The sequence below is a fragment of the Zosterops lateralis genome (assembly GCF_965231275.1).
Source record: "Zosterops lateralis genome assembly, chromosome: 12".
Classification (NCBI taxonomy): domain Eukaryota; kingdom Metazoa; phylum Chordata; class Aves; order Passeriformes; family Zosteropidae; genus Zosterops; species Zosterops lateralis.
In genome coordinates this window covers 5114909-5136633 of record NC_139772.1, presented here as the reverse complement: position 1 = coordinate 5136633, position 21725 = coordinate 5114909, and the positions used below count along the sequence as shown (strand labels likewise).

Sequence of the window (21725 nt, the reverse complement as noted above, 5' to 3'; positions counted from 1 at the left end):
TAGGGCAACACTGAATTTTTAAAAGACAAACATGTTGAATCAGATGGCCTTTATCTCTCTCAGAAATCTTACTGCCTTTCCTTCCTTGGCACTTTCTTCAAATACCCTTCCAACACCCTCAGGCACAACATGGGACAAAGACCTCCAATGAAAAAAAACCCACATGAACCAGTATAAGTCCTGTAATCATGGTAATGAAAGGCAGTTTTTCTAGTGTCTGTCGTGCAGTTGCTCTGATGCTCTGAAAAGTTCACTAACAGAGACCATCTGAACACCACTGGTTACAGTTTAAATTGCTTACATGGATGTGCATGGCAAGAAGAGGAGTTGACATGTATTTATTTTGGAAATCACTAAGTAGATATGCAACCTTCCAAGCCTTTCTAGAAGTTTGCTGATCTCCCAGAAGGTGTCTTCTGGGAGCACAAGGATTTTTATTTATGCTCTTCAGAGCTGTGAACTGAGATGAGTATGCTGTGCTTTGACTTAATAATTACAGCTGTAGAAATAATTCCATAGGAATTATCCTTTTTTAACTTAGCCTAGATTTAATTTTTTTGATAAGCAAACAGTAGCATTGTGTGGTTAAATGATTTTGACAGAGCATTTTCTGTGAAGGAAGGGTGATGGGGTTGTTGTACTCTGCATATAAAAGCAAAACACTTAAGTTTATGAAGCTCTAGATATTTGTACTTTAATTCACTAATTTTTTTATTTTATTTCACATGAAGTATAGAATGCAACTATATTTTTAAAGGCTTTTTATTTATTACTTTCATCCTAGTTTGTGCAGCTGTGTATAGAGCTAGGTTTAAGGCTACTTGGAAGCTAAAAAGTGTTGCAAATGCATTTGCACAGATGCCATGTTCTCGTTCTATTTGTTCTCTTTACAAGTATTTATATGGTAACATATCAGAACCTCATTTCATCCAGAATTAGCCAGCAGGGGCAGGGAGAGAGAGAATCCAGGGAAGTGATGGCACATCACATTTCTAGCCATCTTTTAACTGTGACACCTCTGCAAAGTTTGTTTGTAGTCATTACACTTTTATTAAATTTAACTCCTTAATTTTCCAAAGCAAATACAGTGAAATCGTGGTTTTGGCAACTGTAACTACCAGGGCCGCTTTCAGGAACATATTACTCAGTTCTGATTAAAGATGAGACTGAGGGGAAAAAATGGAAAATCAGACACTGAAGCCCTAGATATTTTCTGCATATTCACAGAAACATGTATTGCTTATTCTCGGGGAGGATTTAAAGTATTGTTTTTATTAATCACTAGCTGTCATAGAATTATTTCTCATTAAGAAAACTGATATGATTTGTGCAACCTTAAGTAAATAGAGAGAGATTATTATTTCACATACTACCTGTTAAAACAAAAACACATCATTAAAAAAAACAAAATAGTGATGTTTGTTGTTATTGTGGACTGTGGATAGAAGGAAAGTGAGACAGACAGTAGCAGGTGTGGCTAAAACCCTGATATTTATGCCTCCACTGAAGCACTTCCCAGTGGCACTTTAAAGGGGATAAATATTAGTGAAGAACTTAAAGCTCTGGGATAGAAAAGGGACCATGTTGAGAGGTCAAGTATATTCGATGCTACACTCAGATGCATTCAGTGAACAATGAGGCAGTAATGAGGACAGGAAAATATCTACTCAGACTTTTTAATGCATCATTAGTCAAGCCAGTGGGTATTATGGTTGAACTAAAAAAATCAAGAAAAACAAACTAATTTTGGATTAAACCAAAATTTTTTTTCATTTTCTCCCCAACAAAACAATAAATTGAAAAAAGGGTTGGCCAGAAACAAAACATTTTGTCTTCAGTTTATTTATTCTTTATTTTGGTGAGTTAAATTTGAACATTGATAGTTTTGTTCTGAAAATGCTATAATGAAATGGTTAGTCTTTCCCAAATATATTTGCTTTCTGAATGTTTTTTCAGAAACTATTTATTATATTTGACCCAATTCCATAAATACTTTTATTCTCCCTTCATGATGTGTTTAACTGGTTAATCACATTCTCCATTGCCATTATTTTATTTCCCAAGAACAAAGATTACTCATATTTTCTCCTTTTATCCTCCTAATTGAAATGCAGGATGCCTCATCACCAAAATACTTGAGTGTGTTCCATATCAAAAAACATCCGCCAGAAAACCAATTTACATTGAGCAACAATGTGAAAAATAAGAAATCTATGTAGTTAAAAATACGTGCACAAGTGAAAAAAGGTGAGGGTGGAGAGATGGGTTTTTCTATGTCATCCCAAAAGAGGTGAGGTATTTGTCCATCATTTCTCAGGTTCTTCCTTCAAGTGAAGCAAGTTGGAGAACAAAGCTGGTGTAATCCCTCAAAACAAAGACAAGCAACTCCCAAGTAGCACCAACCTGACACGGAGTTTGTGTTCCAAGTCCAAAGTCCTGAATTAAAAGGGAGGAGAATGCATGTGTTGTTTATCTGGTACAGACAGAAAAGCAGTAACCCAGACTCTCCAGTACTCATAGCTGTGGTCTACCAAGTTTAGCAGCAATTTAATTTTTTCCCCAGGACATCCATGTATGTGTTTTGCTCCTTGGTATAGCGAGCTGCAGTAATTAAGGTAACAAATCCACAGGCAGCCCACACGGAATTCCACGGCTCAATGTACAGTTTTTCTGGCTAGTCCCTGATAGGAAGATGAAAGTATTTTAAAGCCAAGGATAATTTGGACAGCTGCTCTCTATAAAGTGAACAAGATCATAGTAAGTCTACTATTAGTTTGACGATTGAGAGCCACACATCCCACATGAGGACAAAAAAAAAAAAAAAGCCAGTTCATTTATTTTGTGAAACCTTTTCCCTCTTTTCAGACAAATGATCTCAAACTTGCCCAGGCTGAGTTTCAGTTAATTGTTTTGCCTCTCTGAGCAATCCTGAAGGGGGCTGTGCTAAATTCAGAGCAAAGAGGGTGCCTTGCTTTGTTTCTGAGGTGGTTCTGTGTAGATATTTGATAAGCCAGAGCACAGGAAGGAGCTGTTTGGGATGCTGCAGTGGGAGCCCTGGAGATGGAGGAAGGTGTCCACTATGACTCAGAGACAGATATCTTAGCACAGTTCCCATGTAAATGAACTGAGATAGAAGTATAATGTTTAGTTGCTAATTACATTTAGACTCCTTTGGGGAAGCCACCAAGATTTCTATGAATGTACAGTTCCAGCCAGTGAACAGACAGAATTAATCCACTGGTTTGCTCTAACAAGGGACCTAAAATGAACAATTACTTACACTGCTGCAATTGCCCTTCTTCAAGGTTAAATTCTCCATACAGATTCCACTGTTGTTCTTCACATGAGATGCTTTTTCTTTGAAGAGCAGTGAAAGTTGTTACATGATCTATCCATTTATTTATTCTTCTAAATTAACAATATTGCTTTGGGTTAATGATAATGACTTTTTTTTTCATTAGTGGCATCTTTATCCTTCATAAACCACATATTAAAAACAAAATTTAAAAATTAAAGAATGAAAAAATAAAGCCTTGGAGAGTCTTTGAAGGTTTCCTTATCATAACTGATCTTACAGCATTGACTTTTCCTGGCAGACGTATGTAACAAAAACTATTTGTTTTAAAAACTGTCCCTACCTTCCCCACATTACCAAGTATTATTCTAATACTGAATTCCCACTGCCATTACAGCATTTTTCCTAATGACTTGATCTGAATTTCAGTTGGTGCAGTTTAACCCCAACTTGCTGTCAGTGGTGTGTTTGGATTTTCCTCTGCATTCCCCCTCTACTTGAAGCTTGATCAACATCCAGGTTCCACAGCAATATGATGCTGTTAATTCACATTGGGCAGTCCCAATAGAGTCCATTAGCCCTTGGTGTAGAAATATTCTTTACAATTACATTCTCCAACACAGGCTGATAAAATTCATTCCTTCCATGTAAGAATCCTGCCTTAATGCCGTTTGTTTGCTATTTTATTTTTTAATTTGTATGCTTAAAAATTTTGTGTATTTACTCAAATATTGCATTCCTAAAAATACAGATTTTTATAAGTTGGAAGCAGCAAAGTGGATGTACACTATTGCAAACAAGATCTTTGCTGTAAAATACTCCAATTTGTTGTTATCAGTTCCCTATTCAAGGTAGTTTCAAGACTCAAAGAAGACTGGGGAAGCTTATAGGGACATAATACATATGTGGATTCAGCAGAATGATCAGTAACTAACAAAGCAGCAAAAGAAGCTTTATTTGGCTCTTTGAAACAAGAGGTAGCTGAGGAATGTAACAGTAATAGTCTCATTTTGAAACCAGGTTTTCAAAGAAATTGTGCTTTGGTTAATGATCTCAGACTCCCTCTTGTTTCTTCACATTAGAGCTACTGCAAGTGCCCAGATCAGATTTGAGGATGTGTTTATGTCTCTTTTAGTGTTTTCAGAAGGGGCAGTGGCCTTGCTGTCAAAATACCACTGGGGCTCTGTATTTCACTCAGGCACTGCCAAGTTGGTTCATGTGAATTCTTTCTAATACAGTTTTGGCTTTTCCTTTCAGGTAGAGAGGATTGTAGACAAAAGGAAGAACAAGAAGGGCAAATGGGAATATCTCATCAGGTGGAAAGGCTATGGGAGCAATGAAGACACCTGGGAACCTGAACATCACCTTCTCCATTGTGAGGAATTTATAGATGAGTTCAACAGACTCCACATTACCAGAGAAAAGCGATCCAGGCATGGGAAACAGGCCAGTGGGCCAAAATTATTGCGGGAAAGCCGAGGGTCGTCTGTGGAGAAAATATCACATAGACCTTCTGAATCTGGGAAGTCTAAAGGATCAACACACAAAAGGAAGAGAATTAATCCATCTCATCAAAAACAGAAACGAGGATATGCAGCAAAGCCAGGATCTGCAAATGACAGGGCTGCTAAAACTGTGACTTACCGAACTACTCCCAGCGGGTTACAGATCATGCCACTGAAAAAGCCACATAATGGGCTGCAGAATGGAGATGGCAGCCATGAGAAAGACTCTAGACATTTTGGGAATGGCTCACAGCAGCAAAACGTGGATTTAAATGATCACGAAGGAGAACAAAACTTGCCCAGCGTGTTGGAAGTCAGTAACAATTCCCCTGTTGTGAATGGAATTGGTATGTGGTTTAAACAACTCCTCTGTGCGGGAGGGGGGTGTTAATTACAGCAGCTGCAAGTAAGGCCCACTCGTGGAAAAGTTGTTGTCACACTAGTGATATGGTGAGAAGCACACAAACAAGTTCCACACTTTCCCTACATATTAGACACTTTTTTTTATCAGTTGGCTTCTCTCTTTCCTTTTCCCACAGAGTGACACGAAGCAGTGTGGGCTCTGTCACGTACCTTTGCTGTGTAAATCCCTACAGGAAGTGAGGACAGGGCATGGAGTAGGAATGACATCTGAGATATGGATAATGCTGCAACTTTGGGTTTGTGTATCACCACGTAACAAATCACTACTCAGTTAGGTGTGCTCAAAGCCAGTGGTCTGGAGAAACCAGAATTATTTTAGAATTAATACCACTCTTGCTAAAGTGACCTGGTAAGTGTGGCTGAATAAGATTCAGGTTCTCAGTATTAGTGTTTGTCATAGAAACACTCAGAACAGCCAGGTCGTTGTCTCCGACAGTGACTGGACACATCAAAAGTCTTAAGACAGACTTTAGAGGAAGGTACAAACAGTCTTGAAGTGAAGAAGATATAGGAGAAATTTCTCTCTAATTCTCATAGTTACTGACTGACTTAGTTCTCAAAGGCTAAGGTTTATATTCTCTAGAAAAACTATTCAGCTTAATGGAAATTAAATAGCTTCCCATTATCTATATGTGTCCAATCTTTTTGGTTTGTTTTTAATCCTACTAAAGTTACAGCCTCAGTGGGGTTTGTGACAGTAATTTCAAGGAGTTTATAATAAGATGCACATTTTATTGGATCAGGTTTTGGGATCTGGGATTTTGCTGGGGGGAAATTGACCATTACTTTCATTGAATAGCCTCTTCTCCCTCTGTGAAGTGATGAAGTGCAGGATGCCCTGTCCATCAGCAAGGCAGCCTCAGCCTTTTCAGCCTTCCTACCACCTGGAAAGCTTTACTGATTCCTGAGAGTTTTGAGTGTCCTCTTGTGCCATTGGTGTGGGGAGGTGGTTTTAATACCTTTTAAAAACAGCAGGAGTTGTTCCAAATGATTTCCTACTGCTTACTGATACAGTGATGATAGAACCTTTGGAGAATTATTTTTTCTGCTCTTACACACTGCATAAAGGTTTTCATTGAGTGATCCACAGTTGCTCTTGGAGTTTTTTTCCTGCCTTGTTACAGTTAATTTAGAACATAGCTTTATGTATGATCCCTTTCACTATGCATTTAATCTGCTTTACTGTTGCCAATTCACCTTTTTCTTTTGATTCAGTGAAGCTCTTCAAAATCTTTCCTAGTTTTCACTCTACTTATTTTGTATTGCCTTCAAAATTTCCTCTCATATTTCTCTTCCCAGTTCATTAATATATACATTAAATAAACTAATCCTTCTGCAGGTCCTTGGGACAGCCAACTTGACATGATAAAAAGTAACCATTTGTTCCAATTATTTATTTTTATTAGCTGCTTTATATAGCCCATGATAGTACTCATTTCCTTAACAGCTTCTGGTGAATTGCCCTGCCAAAAACTTTTCAGAAGTCAACATAAATTATATCACCCTGCTTTCTATTTTCCACCCTACTGGCAACCTGGCAAATGCTCTTGATTTGGGAAGGAGAACTGATCTTGCCCATTCTTACTGGTTATATGTGATAGCTACTGGGATCTTTCAAACCAGGCATCAAATATGCTATTAGAAACTCCCAAACCAGCAAAATGCATGGTCAGGTTTAAATGCATAAGTACTCCTGATGATTGCAATGAAATTTGAAGTTAAAGCACTTAAAAGTGTATTTTGGCTTTTGCATTTTGAGGAGTTTGAGCTCATATAAGAATGCTTAAAAGGTTACCTGCTTCTTTAAGAAAATTTGCATATCTAATTACAGATGTGTATAAAGTTTTGGTGGTTTTTTTACTATTTCTAATGATTTTTTTCCTAATTGTTTGTTTTATGTTATTTGTGGGGAAGTTCTGGTACAAAGTGTATCTTTGAAATGCATTAATTCCCATATTTTAAAATCATTTGTTTAATGAATAAAGGGTCACAAAGAACTGTAAGGTCAAATGAGCCTTTCCTCTGTCCCCACAAGAGCTAAGGAATGGCCTCCAGCACCCCTGAGTGAATAATCCCTGGCAGAGAGCTCTGGTTCAATGGAAAGCTGCTTTGCCTGAGCAGCCAGGTGTTCTCTCCTGGCCCAAGAGCTGATCTCTGCAGCTCCTTTCAAACAGTTCTTTATGACAGCTTTTGCATTCTCCAAATCCATCACCTGTGTTCTGTATTTTGCTCCCCTTGCATTCTGTAGGCAAAAGTAAAGAGATCTTTCAATCTCCACCTGGTTCCTTTCTGAAAAGCCTGTACTCGGCAGCACTGCCAAGGTCAGAAATCCCTCGAGTCCTGCTGTGTGATACCCAGCACATGCAGAGTGGAGAAAACTACAAAGAGGAGAGATGAGACTGCCTGAGTAAGAGCAGACAGAAACTGGTGAAGGAGGGTCAAAATGAAATCACTAGGGTTTTTTTCTTAATATTGCCCTGCAAGCTTGAGAGAAGACACATTTCTTGATGCAGAGGTCTGAAATGTCAAGTGGAAGAAACTTGCAGTACTCTTCACCAAGTCCAACAATTTCCTGAACTCCCTCAGTATTCACACTCACACAGAGGATGCCAGTGTGATCCTGCCCTGTGTGCCATTATTATCACAGAAACCCACTTTAATTGGGATCGATATCACGCTAAAATTTTACAAATTTCAAATGAAGAAAGTTTCAGAGAAAAATGCCCAATTTGTTGAATAACAGAAATTTTGTTCCAAACATCTTTGGGTTTCAAAACTTTCTCCAAATCTGAGCCAAGGTCCTAAGGCTGTGTCCCTGGGGAGCAGGAGCAGTGTGGCAGTCTGCTTGGCAGGACTCCCACGTTTAGCTTGGAGGCAGCCAGCTATGCCAGAGGTTTCAGGCAGGCTGCCACTGAGTCTGGGAGTTGAAAGCCTGGCGTGCTCCATCAGCGCTCGCAGGGCTCCCAGGCACTAGATGTGGAACAAAGAGGGAGCCTGGAGGACCTGGTTTGGCTCCCAGAAGCTGTGGCTCCTGGGCAGCCTCACTCAGAATCTGAGGAAGCAAATGTTTGTGTCAGCTTTGAGATTGCCTGTATGGAACCCAAATGAATGGCAGATTCATTTCACTGCCACAGAAAATATGTATAGAAAGTCTAGGTTTGTCTTGAGATGAAGCCTAGTTTTGGAAAAGTCAAAAATTCCCTACAATTTGAAAACCCAGCTATAGGCCCAGCTCTGCTACCAGTGTGGGCTTATGCTTGAAGGTCTCCAAACCCCACCAACATGAACCAGTATTGTTTCATTTTATAATAATGTTTAACCACCAGTGCATTGAACCAAGCAATATAGACAGCAATGTTTGAACTAGAAGTAATCAAATAGCTATTTTGTCTGTCTGTCCATGCCAGTTCTGTTCAAACAAATAACAGCTATTTGAAAACCAGATTTTGATGACTCCTTGAATGGACTTCCACCAGTTTGTTTGGTTTTGTGTATAAATCCACTTGGGTACAAGTGTTTCATCTTCAACCTCTAGGCAGACTCCCATCAGGAAACTCTTTACCCCAGAAGGAAGAGTGTGTACCTACAGGTTTGTGCACAAAATATTCAGTGCATCCCAGTGGAGGCCTTGGGACCTTGTGGAAGTTGGGACAGATCTTTAATACCAAAAACTGTCTTCTACCTTCTACATGTCCTGTCATAAGGGGAGCAGAATCATCTTCAATGACAGTTATTTAAGGGTCTGCAAATTGGAAAATATTGAAAAACTCTGTGAAGGACATCCATTGATGCTCCCAGGAGCTAACAATACTGGTCTTTCTGATGATATTTGTTGTCTTCTGTTATCACATTTCCGTTTCTCTCCAGATACTGTAATTGAGAATGATTGTTTTGTCAATTTTCTTGACAGCACCAAAAAACATCTTCTTTTAATTTTCTCTTTCCTTTTTCTACATGGCTCCTTTTCTGTACCATCTGCTGAAGAATTTCTGCCTGTCATGTATCACTAACCACTGTTTTTCTCCATTACGAAAATCTTTGTAGTCTCATGGTGCCCTTGATTTAAATACCCTCTGTGACTTAGTCACTGCTTCCTCTTGGTTTTTTAGCTTATTCTGTTTTATTTATTCTGAAAGAATACTGGCAGCAAAAGACAAGCAAACATGCTTGCTCTCTCAATTGGGATAAAAACTCATTGCTTTTAGATATCTTACAGATGCTCCCTTAGCTGGAGAAGTCTGAAATTATTAGTAAATTATCAACAGAACACAGCTTTGAAGTATGTACAGTATTAACCATTACCCACAAGAAAGGCAGAAAAGAGGCAGTTAAAGGCTGTTGGGAAAACTGAGGAATGCCAAGCTGCTTTACCAGGGAGAGTGAGGGAGCATGGCTTATTTCACCTAGAAAAATTAAAGCCTCAGCTCCATCATCCCTTCCTTTCAGGATAAATGCATACTGCTAACAAAAGCAGCAGTCCAGCTCTCCTTCCCAGGACACCCTGATTGTTATTCCTATCCCTCCCTGTGCACCAGTTTTAGTACTCTGGAGGCTACAAGGTGAACTGCATCTGTTTGAAAATTAACCAGTTTTGCAGGGTGAGTTTTCAGCCAGAGCAGACCACCAGGCCAGTTCATGGTGTGGCTGCTCATACCAGTCCTGGGGGTGCTGTGGAAGGTGTGGCACAACTGCACCATTAAACTGGCTCTGATGGAACATCAGAAGAGATGGATCTGAAAATAACAGCAGCTTGAGGTGTCCTCTAGCACTGGGCAGAGTGCTACACTACTAGCAGTAGAAGGAGATGTGAAGCTCCAGGTCCCCCAAAGCACTGAGGGTCAGTGCAATCTTTCCTCACTTTGCTCTCCCACTCTTTGTCTGCCTCAGCTTTTTAGAATATAAATTTCTAATGTGTTTTCTGCAAAAACACATTAGAAAGAATGGAGCCCCAGTCTCAGAACCTTTCGCAGTGGTGGAGTGCTGTAGAAGATGCAGGGGTGGGCAGCTAAAATGAAGAGGATAACAGGAATAAAAGAGGCTTCATTTAGGAGAGGGGGTGGCTGAGGGGCAGCATGATCAAAGTTTACAAAATCATCAAGGTCTCAAATGTATTAAATGCAGAACTGTTGCCCCTGAAATCCCTTGATAGCAGAAGGGACCATTCACTGCAACTGAACATCAGAACATCAGATAAAAGCACAGATGAAAGAAAATTCTTCTCTGTGTAGTGGCTACCCAACTTCTCAAACTCATACCACAGGAAGCTGTGGAGACAGACAGCATCAACAGGCTCAGAAGGGGATTAGAGAAATCCATGAAAAGGTCCACAAGCAAACACTGAAGGAAACAGGAGGGATGAGCCCTCTCATATTTCTATACAACACTTAGGGATGATACTATGGGAAAGGACTGCAGAAAGCAACCAAGCTTGCATTTTCTCCTTAAATAGCATCCTTTACTGCCATCTTTTACTGCCATTCTTGGAAAAGGATTACTGCATGCAGCAGTGGTCTGGGAACATCTTAGGTTCCCTTAAAAACATGTTGAAGCTTCTTACAAATATAAATATTGGCTTAGGTATTCCACAAGTTCTACTGCTGATTAAACACAGAGTAATAATTAAACTCCCAGTAAAGGAAAGAGTATTTTCTCCCATTCTGGTTTTTTTTGTACTTAGATTGAGCATCAAATACTCACTATTAAGCCAGAAAACCACACTTAGATGTATCTAAAACTTCCTTAGTTAATTTGTGACATCCTTAATTTGTTTCGTGTGCAGCATAAATTGCTTTGAGACCTTGAATATCTCTTTTTGCCTGTCACAGTCATTTTTCACCTTGACATGCTCAGGTGCTGCTCCCCTCGTGTGCACTGAGCAGGTGCTGAGTATTGACCCTCCTGCAGGGACAATCCCAATGGCTCCAGTGGCTCCAGAGCAAACCTTCAGGAGCTCCACCACCTCCATGCAGCAGACATGCTAAATTGGCCTGGTTCCACATCAGTGTTGTCTTTAGAGTGTGCTGATCATTTTCTCCAGTTTATCGGATTAAACAAGATTACAGGGATGCACTGGAGACACGGAAACAAGCTACTCACTATGTATTGTTCTGTTAATGATCCTTTTTTGGAAATGGCACTTTTTCATTTGTATTTCTCTCATACTTAATTTAGATCTTTCCTCTGGTTAAATTTCTTTCAGCTGGCATCCAGATAGTTAAAATACTGTGATAAGATCTATAGTTTCTTACACATCATATAATCATTTACAAACTGAATACATAAGGAAGAATGAAACAGACCAAAAAATTACTGTGAGGCTTTTTGTTGAGCTGGATTATCTGAGTTAATTAATCTTCTACTATTCTCTTACCATCTGTATTTAAAATAGATGTAGCATAATCTTCCCCACTAGGTGAGATAATCAGTACAGTTAGTCTGACACACCTTCCATTCAATTGGGATTTGTGCCTCTGATTTTGTAAATACTTTACACTTTTTTGGGAGTTTGAAATCACCACAATTCAGTAGCTTATTGCTGGTTAAGCATTGAATAGATAAAAATGCAATATTTAATAGCCTGCCTCAGTCAAAGAGTTAATTAGTTTCAGTACATTATTCCCAATGACGTTAGTGTTCTATTAGTAATTTCACAAGTTGATTTCTGTTTGTAAGAATACGTGTCAAAAAAAAAACCTTAGGAAAAAGAAGAAACGTGCCATAGGAAATTATTCATAGCATTTAAAGATCAAGCACATGGTAATTTCTACACTTGTAGACACTTTTTGTCAAGAAAACGAATTTCCAACTCTTCTGGTTTCAAATGATTTTTTTAAGTGATGATTTAATGGAATTTGGCCATGTTTACATTGCACCAGGTTGATCCTCTGTTCAGTATAACACAGGCAATGCTTTAGATGGTATCTCTTAATTCAACAACAAAAAAGAGTTTCCTGATGGACTGAAGAGGCTCCTGGACAAAGGTGGATGGCCGTGTGTAGATGTGTGAGTACCACATGCACACACCACATGAGCCCCAGTCACACACCACTGAGCACTGGCTGTGTTCTCACATCCCATCTCCTGACTGCAGTGCACATACAGCATTTCACACACTGTGAACAATTCCACAGGCCACTGCCAACTGTGAGGTGTCAGACAGATCAGTTACCTACGTAAGCATCAGGCTGAAACGTAGCTAATCCAAAATGAGGGTAAGTGATTTTGGTTTAGAGTCATCTGTCATGAATTCATTGTTCAATTCTATTCCAACAGAGCATTTTTAATTGGATGGTGGTCACTTAAACGATAAAATTTAAACCTGTATTCTAATATTCATGTTGTCTGCCCTTTAAAAATTCCTGGCTATTTGAAACCAGGAGCTGGAACAGGTCAGCTTTGGCAGGAGTAAAGAACAGAACAAACAAAAGTGTTTTCATTCAGCTCTCTCTTGGCCTTTCTTAAAAATGGTGCATTGTGGGCTGGTGTCTATATAAACAAAAAACAGTGACTTTAATCTCTGTCCCTCAACAACCTGTCTCTCCTTTATTTTTAATGGCAATAGTGTGAAACATCTGTAATTAGAAAAGGATTATTGCATACAAACCTTGTAAAGCTCCTTCAACACCCCCACTCAGCACTGTTGCCAATCATCATCTATTGCCTATTACAGAAACACTGCAGATACCAGCAGAGGAGTGGTTTGCAGTTCATACATAGTGTAAGTCAGAATGAACTGTCTTTTAAAACTGACTTATTATTGCTCTTACTTGTTTTTAAGGAGGAATTATATCTTTCTTCTCACAGTTCTCTTTTTTTCTACTGCTGGATACTCTCCAAAATGGCATCGGTTCCTTGGGTCTAGAGGTTGATCAGAGAACAGAAAGTTCTGCACGTTGGAGTACAGAATAAGAACAATGGCTTGAGGCCACATTTGACTAGCCAGGCACATTTGTTATTTATTTTTTCTCATTATTTTATATTCATTTATTTTTGTTGAAGCTAATACAGAGTATCACTCCATTCTTTTGATGGCATAGAGGTAATTATGCTTCGATTCTTTCCATCTGCAAGGTTCTTCTCTGGCCAATGGAAGCTTGAATCTACACAGCACTGTGAAAAGGAAACTTGATGGAGAGAAAGATTATGTCTTCGATAAGAGACTGAGATACAGTGTGCGACAAAATGAAAGTAACTGCCGCTTCAGGGACATTGTAGTCCGGAAAGAAGATGGTTTCACACATATTTTGCTGTCCAGTCAGACTTCAGAGAACAATGCACTGACCCCAGAGGTAAGTGTTTAGCCCTAAAAGCCAAAGATAGCCACCCTAATGTGTGGGTTATCTTGCAAACACTGCACTTGAATTCGATTTTATGTGGTTTTTTTCCTAATTGATGAACTTAGAAAAGAAATCCGGAGTACAGACATATCTAAATTTTTCACGCTTGGGATTCCTATCTAAAAGAATGCAATGGAAATTGAATTTTAATTCACATGTCTGGAAAAAAAAAAAAGTAACCAAAGGAATGGCAGAATCAGTCTTTCCAGCATGGAATTGTGTGAAGCAGCTTTTCACACATTTAAGTTACTGATATTTACTATCCTTAGGAGAAATCTGGTTTCTTTCCTTTTACTAATTTAAATAGTGCTCCAGTTGTATACAGAGAATTTCAGTCTATATCCTCAGACAGCCGTTCTAAATTCTGCCTTGATCCCTAATTACTTTTTCTCTGAATCACTGTATGAGTCCTTATTTATGAAATCTTAACCAATTAAGGGCTCTATCCTCAGCTGAATTGCATAAAGTCATACAACATATAAAAGATATAAATGAATTCCCTTGTTCCAAGCATTATACACACAAGGGCAGACTCAGTACCCAAGTATACACATGGATCACTGGAGGGGCTGAGGAGTTTTTCCTTCCATTCCCTGTGGCTGCAATGTTCTGTTACACCATTCCCATGTCAGAAGAAAAGGGGTGTCCATTGCATCAGGATGGATGTCCTGGAGAGAAGGGAGCACACCTGAGCCCTGTTCCACACCAGTAATGGCCAGATGGATCAGGGAGGGAACACCAGGAGCTGCCTCCCAGCACCAGCCTGGCCTGTCTGAGCATCCTGCAGGCAAATTTCCTCCAGGGGCTGCCCTCACTGGGAAGATCTCAGCCTTTTCTGCCCCCAGACACTCCAGCACAGCTCTGTCCTACACAGCAACTTCAAGATAAGAGTGTATGAAATACCAGTTTGAGCACCATCTCAGGGAAGAGTAGACTGTAGCTTTGAGGAATCATTTTATTCAATAAGAAAATTAATAACTTTGAAGTTAATTACTTACAACGGGCAGATATGACCATTTCCCTTCTTAAATGCAGAAGTACACATGGGCAGTAATACACTGAGTGATATTAAATGGCTAAAACTGATGGTACATAACCTTTATCATTCTTAGTTTTTAAACTAACTAATATTTAGAAGGACTATCTTGGTAATTACTACAGAACACCAAACTCTTGCTTTTAACACTAATTTCTTAAAATGCATTAGATTGCATCAAATCCATCACTCCATCTCTGTGTTAATTACCACTAATTGACACTGCAGGTAATTTAAATGAAGGAGCTCAAGGGCCTGAAAAAATATCAAATCATGGACTTGCTGTGTTCAGTCAGAACAGACATACCTTTACACTGCTGGCTGTGCTGCTCCACATCAGCAGTGTTCAGATGCTCTAACCAGGGGATTAATTCAGGCTTTTTGGATCTGCCAAACCAATCCATTTCATCCTTTAAAAGTTTTCAATGTGCCAGGAACCCATCTCTGTGGAAGAATAAATGATAAGCATGTAATAGTCCTCTCCCTGCATCACCAGTGTAGATTATTTCTAGAACCTTTATTGCAGCTCACTTGAAAACCAGGAAATACATTTTAGAAAACCACTTTACTGACCAGGATGGTCAGGAATTAATCAGGTGTTGAGTTCTCCACATGGAGATTGTCTGTTTAAACCTCATCCAGTCAAGAGCAATGGCAGGCTCTTGCCCTTGGAAGTCTCATGGCTGTAAACATGAAACTGCTTCTTGGGCCTCAGTCCAGGCTGCTGCCCATGATCATTCACACCACAAAATCCACCTCCAGGGCTAGTAATTTCACAATCTTGCTGGCAATTACAGCAAAAATCCCAGGAACTGAAAGGAGGAATGTGTTGAATGACTTGTCCCTGCAGTTTGTCACCCATAGCCATAGGTGAGAAAAACTGACAAAGTATTTTAGGGAGGTTTAGAGCATTTTCAGTGTTGATGCCCTTTATCCCCAGTGAATAGGAAGTATAAACACACAATTCCTACAAAATGAAGAAAGTGTCTTTCATTTTGTGTAAAGAAATGCTAACTTCAAGCTTTATTAGACATTTAGTAAATTATGTTTGCCAAATAGCAAATTAATCATTTATTCAAAGCAGGTCTATTTGATGTGCTTAAATAATGGCCTGGTTATACCCAGCCATCTATGTTAAAGAAATAAAAGGTATGCACTGCAAACAATAATTTTAAACTTTTAAACTTAAACTTATACAAAATCCCTCTCACCCCTAAACAGCTCCGCTTCCCTTTGTGCTTTATAGAAATCTTTAAATGAAATTTAATTGTTGTGTTCAACCATTGGCCCCTGCTATTTATGCCAATTCAATTGAAATAGCAAAGAACTTATTTATACCAAAAGAAAAAAAAAAGTCTAGAGAAGTCTACCTGACTCTTCATCCTATGTGTTGGTAACCCCATTTGTGCAGGTGATTTTAGAATGAAATGTGCCAGTGCTCTTTCCAGCAGCCTTTGCACTGATTGAAGTTGGCTCAATGACTCTTTAGTAATTGAGTTTTTTCTACAAAAATGGTCAAGGGACTATAGAAATTTTTCTTATTTTTTACAAGGGCTTATAAAACTTCCAAGACACTGTTCTGAAACAGCAGGGCTTGTTCTTATGCCAGTAGCTTAGGCTTGCTACTTTTAAGATTTGTTTTTTAAACACATTTGTGAAATATTTCATTATGAATTCCATTAGGGCATTTTTTTTTTCTTGTGGGACTTTTGCTGCTCCTGAAGCTCTTCCTCCAGTGATGCTGCTGCTGTTTTAACTCAGCACATCTCAAGGATCCAAATTCTGTTTCAGACTAAATGGACCCATCTGCTCTTCTCATTTAACACTATTAACAGAGCTAGGAGTTAATACTCCCCTGAATTAAAAGTGAAACATTCCCTAAACAGCCAGTGCTTCCACTGAAGAGTGACAGAACTACCTCAAATACCTTTTCATGCACAAGAATCAGGTTTCAAATTTCAAATGTGAATAACAGGGTTTAAAGTTCTGCCAGGTGCATTTTGGAGCACTGGCTTGCCTTCACTTTTCCCAACCTGGAAATAATAAGAAAGAGGCAGGTACAAGTTTATACTGTTCTCTGTAGTTCTGCCCTCTACACTAAAGTAAATTGTGGGTTTGGACCAGTGTTTGTGCCTGCAGCTTTAGAGGTTCCCAAGTCCTTTAGGTGCCAGACAGAAAGGACAAGGAATCAGTAACACAAAGTTTATTTATGTAAAAAGGCACAAGTGGGGAAGAGGTTCTAAGAAAAACAGAATGGCTTTAAAATTTTGGTTTACCATAATATTTACCTTTAAGAATATCACAGTGAGTCCTCAGAGATTCAGAGAAGTTAACTTTTTTTAAGTAGTGCTTCTGTTTATGTGAACAAGAGATTTCTGTTCAAGATACTTTGTGTAATTATGGTGATGAATTCCTAGCTCTTTGATTTTCCCAGAATGTAAGCAAGATGGAAAGCAAAGGGCAACAAATGCCTTTGGAAATTTCCTGCGTCCAGTAAAAGGCATTAAAATAAGCTCTTAGAAGTTTAATGAAGTTTTAACTGGTTCATGTTTATTTTGCAATGTAAGATGTCCTGCTCAAGAACTAATGAGATTATTTACTTGACAGGTTTAAAAATATAAGCAACTTCTGAGGAGGTGATAATTTTATTATATATTTGTCTTTCAATAGAACAGTAAGTGAAGCACTAGGTCTGGTCTAAATTTACAATCCAGTCAACTATCATAACCTAAATAACTGCCCCATACTGTTCTGTAAATACTTCCTTGGAAATTTTCATCAAATGCATTCAAATAAAAATACTGTCCCCACCACTGAAAATTACGTAAAAGGCCATAAAAAAGCCAATTAATAAAAGCACAGATCTGGAGAATATTGCTAAGGAGCTCTGGAAATAATAGTATTAGATCTGGTCCACTAGAGAAAATAAAATTTAATTGGACAAATGCCATAGTTTTAGCAAGATGAGGAAAGGTTTAAACTCTATAGAAGAAAGAAAAATAATATGGACTCTTGACAAAGAAATGTAACTAAAGACAGGTTGTATCTCTGTATTTGAGAACTGAATTCACCACCACATTAAACAGATATTTGTCCTTAAAAACAGAGAGCAGTTCTGAACTAAAATTATATTTACTTTAGAGTACTACAGTTCAATACACAGTTCTGCAACCCTGCAGACAAACCAGCTCTTTTATCATTATTTTCCTGTTTGTAGCTTCCCTGTAATCATAAAAATAGCTGGAGAGAAATGCCCATCCCCAGATAGCCTAGAGGGAAAGCCAAGGCTCCAGAGGCAGCAGTGAGCAGGAATTGCCATAACCAGGCTGAGGGACAAAGGGAATTTTGGACTGCACCAGCAAAGGAACCACGGCAAGGTTCCTGACCAAGGGAGTAGCACTGACTGGGCTGGAATTGCTGGATTCCAATGAGCCTCCAGGCACCTTTGGATGATAAAGTTAATGACAAACTTAAGGCTCTTTAGAAAAAAATATACTTTTTGGAGCCTAAAAATGCTGATACATAATGGTTTCCTGGTTTCTTTTGATAGAAACAAGTGGAGCAGGGGAACTAAATTTCCCCTCCTGCTCAAAAATAGTAACCAAAGCCTTCCCACTTTTAACCATATCTGAGAAATTTTGATTCCTAATAATAGACTCAATGTCATCCCCTCCAGAACACTGAAAAAACAGTGATGGCAGAATATTGGTTTTTCTTACCAGAAATGTAACATCTGCTCAAAAATTTGGATGGGTTTTCCGATGGCTTTAGTCATACAGATGAGTGAGGGGTGAGATAAAAAGAGGCAGTAATGATGTGTGTGAAGGACAGCAAAGAGGTGGCACATTGGCAAATACCACTGGAGGAAGGGGAATCATAAAGAAATTTGCTGAATGGGTATCATGGCCTCATACTTAATTCAGCATTCCTCACTGGACAGAAGAATGTTTGACTGGTATTCCCTAACATTATTTATGCATTCACCCTAAGAAAGAGCAGACTGTGAGATCTTTTACAGTGAATGAAGAGGACAACATTGCATTCACATGGAACTAGGAAAACCAAAATACTTTTTATTTTATTTTAATATCAACCACATTCTAAAGTTTCTCTTTTAACACTGAACAGAAGTTTTAGGGGTTTTCCCCCTTTGTTTCCCCATTATATGTGCAGTGTTGCTGGTTCTCCCAGCTGAGGGTTCAGACAGCCTCTGAGACTCAGAAAAAACCATATTCCTAAAATCACCGATGACATTTTTGTACCTGCATAAAAATTTCAAATACACTTGGAAATTCTGCAGCTTTTAATTACTTCACTTCCACCCACTATAACACACTCAGTATTACAGGCATTCTGAAGTGCTCTTGTAGAAGTGAAGCATCTAAAAGTTCACCACCTGCTCTCTCATGCCCAGTCCCAGCAGCCAGTAATATTCATCTTTACACAAACCCATAGGGAAAGCAGCACAATCCACAGGATTTCTATTAAAAGGCAACCTAGGGGGTGGCATCAGCAAAACTTCAGAGTTGAGGGATATTCCTTAAACAAAGCACTTTGGAGATCTAAGGATGTTTTGGTAACAAAAGTAGTGAACAGAAATAATCACAGGCTAAAAATCTTGGGTTTCTCTCACATGGAAACTCTATTTAAATCCCCAGCCACATTTAGCTCTCTCTTACCTAAATTTACACCAGCAGCAAATCTTTTCTTGCAAAAGAGAAAAATCTGAGACGGCAGGACCATGTCTATAGGAAATACTTTGACACATGGGTATGATTGGGGATAGGAGGTGTCACACTAGATGGAATTAAGGCCCTTGCAGTGAGGAGCAAATTATTTGCAGTGAGGAGCACATTATAGAGGAGAGGGGGCTGAAATGAGTTACAGCTCACAAACCACACCCAACTGTGACCAAACAAGAAGTTACCCATCAGAAGTTTATGAAATAATATTTCCTTTTAAAAATCATTAGGAAACAATTCTCTGCTCAGGTGAAAGGCCATTTTCCCCCAATACCAGCAGCTCAATTCTATAAAAATTTTGATTAGGTTTGATTTATGGTGCAATTAATAGCTTGATCCAGTTGTAAAACAAAGTCAAAATGTCTCTTTTTCAAGGGACTTTTATGATTTAACTTTTGTAAACTGTAAAAATGCCACAGACCAGAGAAAAATGAATAATATATTTGTCATGTTGATGTATATGATGTCCTCTTGTCCTGCTTTGCTCTGGTTGAAGTCCTATAAACAAAAGTAGTTGAAGAACTGAAAACTGGGGTTTACAAATTTTGCTTTCAAGCTGTTGAGGTTAATAATAGGCTTTTGCTGTGACAAACATGTTCCCGAGGATACAGTGATGAAAACAAAAAAGTGATATTTGAAATTATTAAATTTCAATCAAATAGCGTAAGTTGGGTAGAGTTTCCCATACAACAAAGAAACCGCCAACTCCTAAAACCTTTTTGAATTAGTAAAACACCAACAAAGCACCGCCAAATATAAAATACTTTGCAAACTCTCAGTGTTACCGTTCTAATGATTCTAATACCATTCTATATTAAAATTATATATATATAACTGATGTAACTACGAATAGTGCCCAAAATTTAAGTCTCTCAAAATCAATAAGGTTTGTAAAAGTAGGGAAATGATATTGCCACGGCATGCATGTCGAATTGTTTACTTTTCTTTATCCACAGATCATGAAGGAAGTTCGGAGAGCATTGTGCAATGCATCAGCTGATGACAGTAAACTCTTACTTCTCAGCGCAGTGGGAAGTGTATTCTGTAGTGGCCTAGATTACTCATATTTAATTGGCAGGTTATCCAATGACAGAAGAAAGGAAAGCACTAGGATTGCAGAAGCTATAAGGTGACCCAAGCTTACCTATGATCTCTAAATTATGAAATGCAGTGTGTGATTATAAAAAATATTTATCAGGTCCAAAAATGTTGTATTTTTAAATGTTGATTGCATTCTAATTATAGTCCTGCAAATTTGTTTAGTAAAAAGAAACTTGGACCTTTCCATATTAAAAAAGAAAGCACATTTATTCCAGTGCTAATATCCATAGGGATTTATTTTATTCTAATTCTCTGTATTTAATATTTCAAATCATTCCTCCAAATTCAAATAAAACTTTGTTGTTGTTTTTCCAAATTCAGTATTGCCTCATGTTCCTGAAAGGCAGATCTTTTACTTGCTTTAATGTTCATAATTTTAATGAATTTCAGTCCAAATGGGAATCCATGGCTTACTCATATTCTGTTGAAATAGCAGTCTGCCACTGTATTTCAGAACCTTACTAGAAGGGTCTCCACTCTTCTTCTTAAATTTAAATTACTTAATATATATGTAAATGTAGTTTTATTTTTGTACCTAAAATGTGACTTTCCTTATATATATATATATATATATCACATAACCTTAATAGAATTCCAGGGTTTATGACATGCAGTCTGCAAATCAATCTGCACAACACATCATCAAATATTCCATTATCCACAAGGTAGATTTTCCAGTATAAATCAACATTATTCCACTAAAGCCAATGGTATTTCACCAGTCTGTACCAGGAGATGATTTGGTGCCTTTTTTTGTCCCCATTTCCTACGAATAAATACTCTTCTGAGAGCTTTAAAACTTTATGCAACAATTCTATGAAGGAATATTAAAGAATTTTTTTACAAGATATCTCTACTTGGGATTTATTAGTATAACATAAGATCAGGTTTAGGTATTATACAAAATATATTAACTACCAATTATCCTGGTTACAAATACTGCAGATCAGTTTGGATTCTGGGTTAAAAACTTTTGAAATTCTCAAAGTAGGAATTATTTTGAAAGACTTTAAAAGATATTCTTAAATGTAGTAAGTTACAATCTGTTTATAAGACCCTAACTATGCTCAAATATCATGGAGGGATATTTTTTAAAAAGAGAAACCCTTTGAAGGACACAGCCTAAGTTTATTTTTTTTAAATGTGAGAGTTTTTAACAATGTGGAACCAAAAAAAAAAAAAAAAAAGTGAGGGAAGAAAATCACTATTCTTGTTTGAAAACACAGGCACACTCACCGCCCACCAAAAGATACAAATTTAGTATTATTCTTGTAAAGATTGTGGAGT

The 21725-nt window shown here is 38.2% G+C and overlaps 1 protein-coding gene across 1 annotated transcript in view; it reads left to right on the top strand.

Moving 5' to 3' along the window:
- The window catches only part of CDYL2 (chromodomain Y like 2), a 57449-nt gene that overhangs the window by 24893 nt on the left and 10831 nt on the right, over positions 1–21725 (top strand). The window contains exons 2-4 of the mRNA XM_083870196.1: positions 4553–5147; positions 13294–13511; positions 20294–20466. Of these exons, the coding sequence (XP_083726322.1) occupies positions 4553–5147; positions 13294–13511; positions 20294–20466 (986 nt within the window). The remainder of the gene's footprint in view (positions 1–4552; positions 5148–13293; positions 13512–20293; positions 20467–21725) is intronic.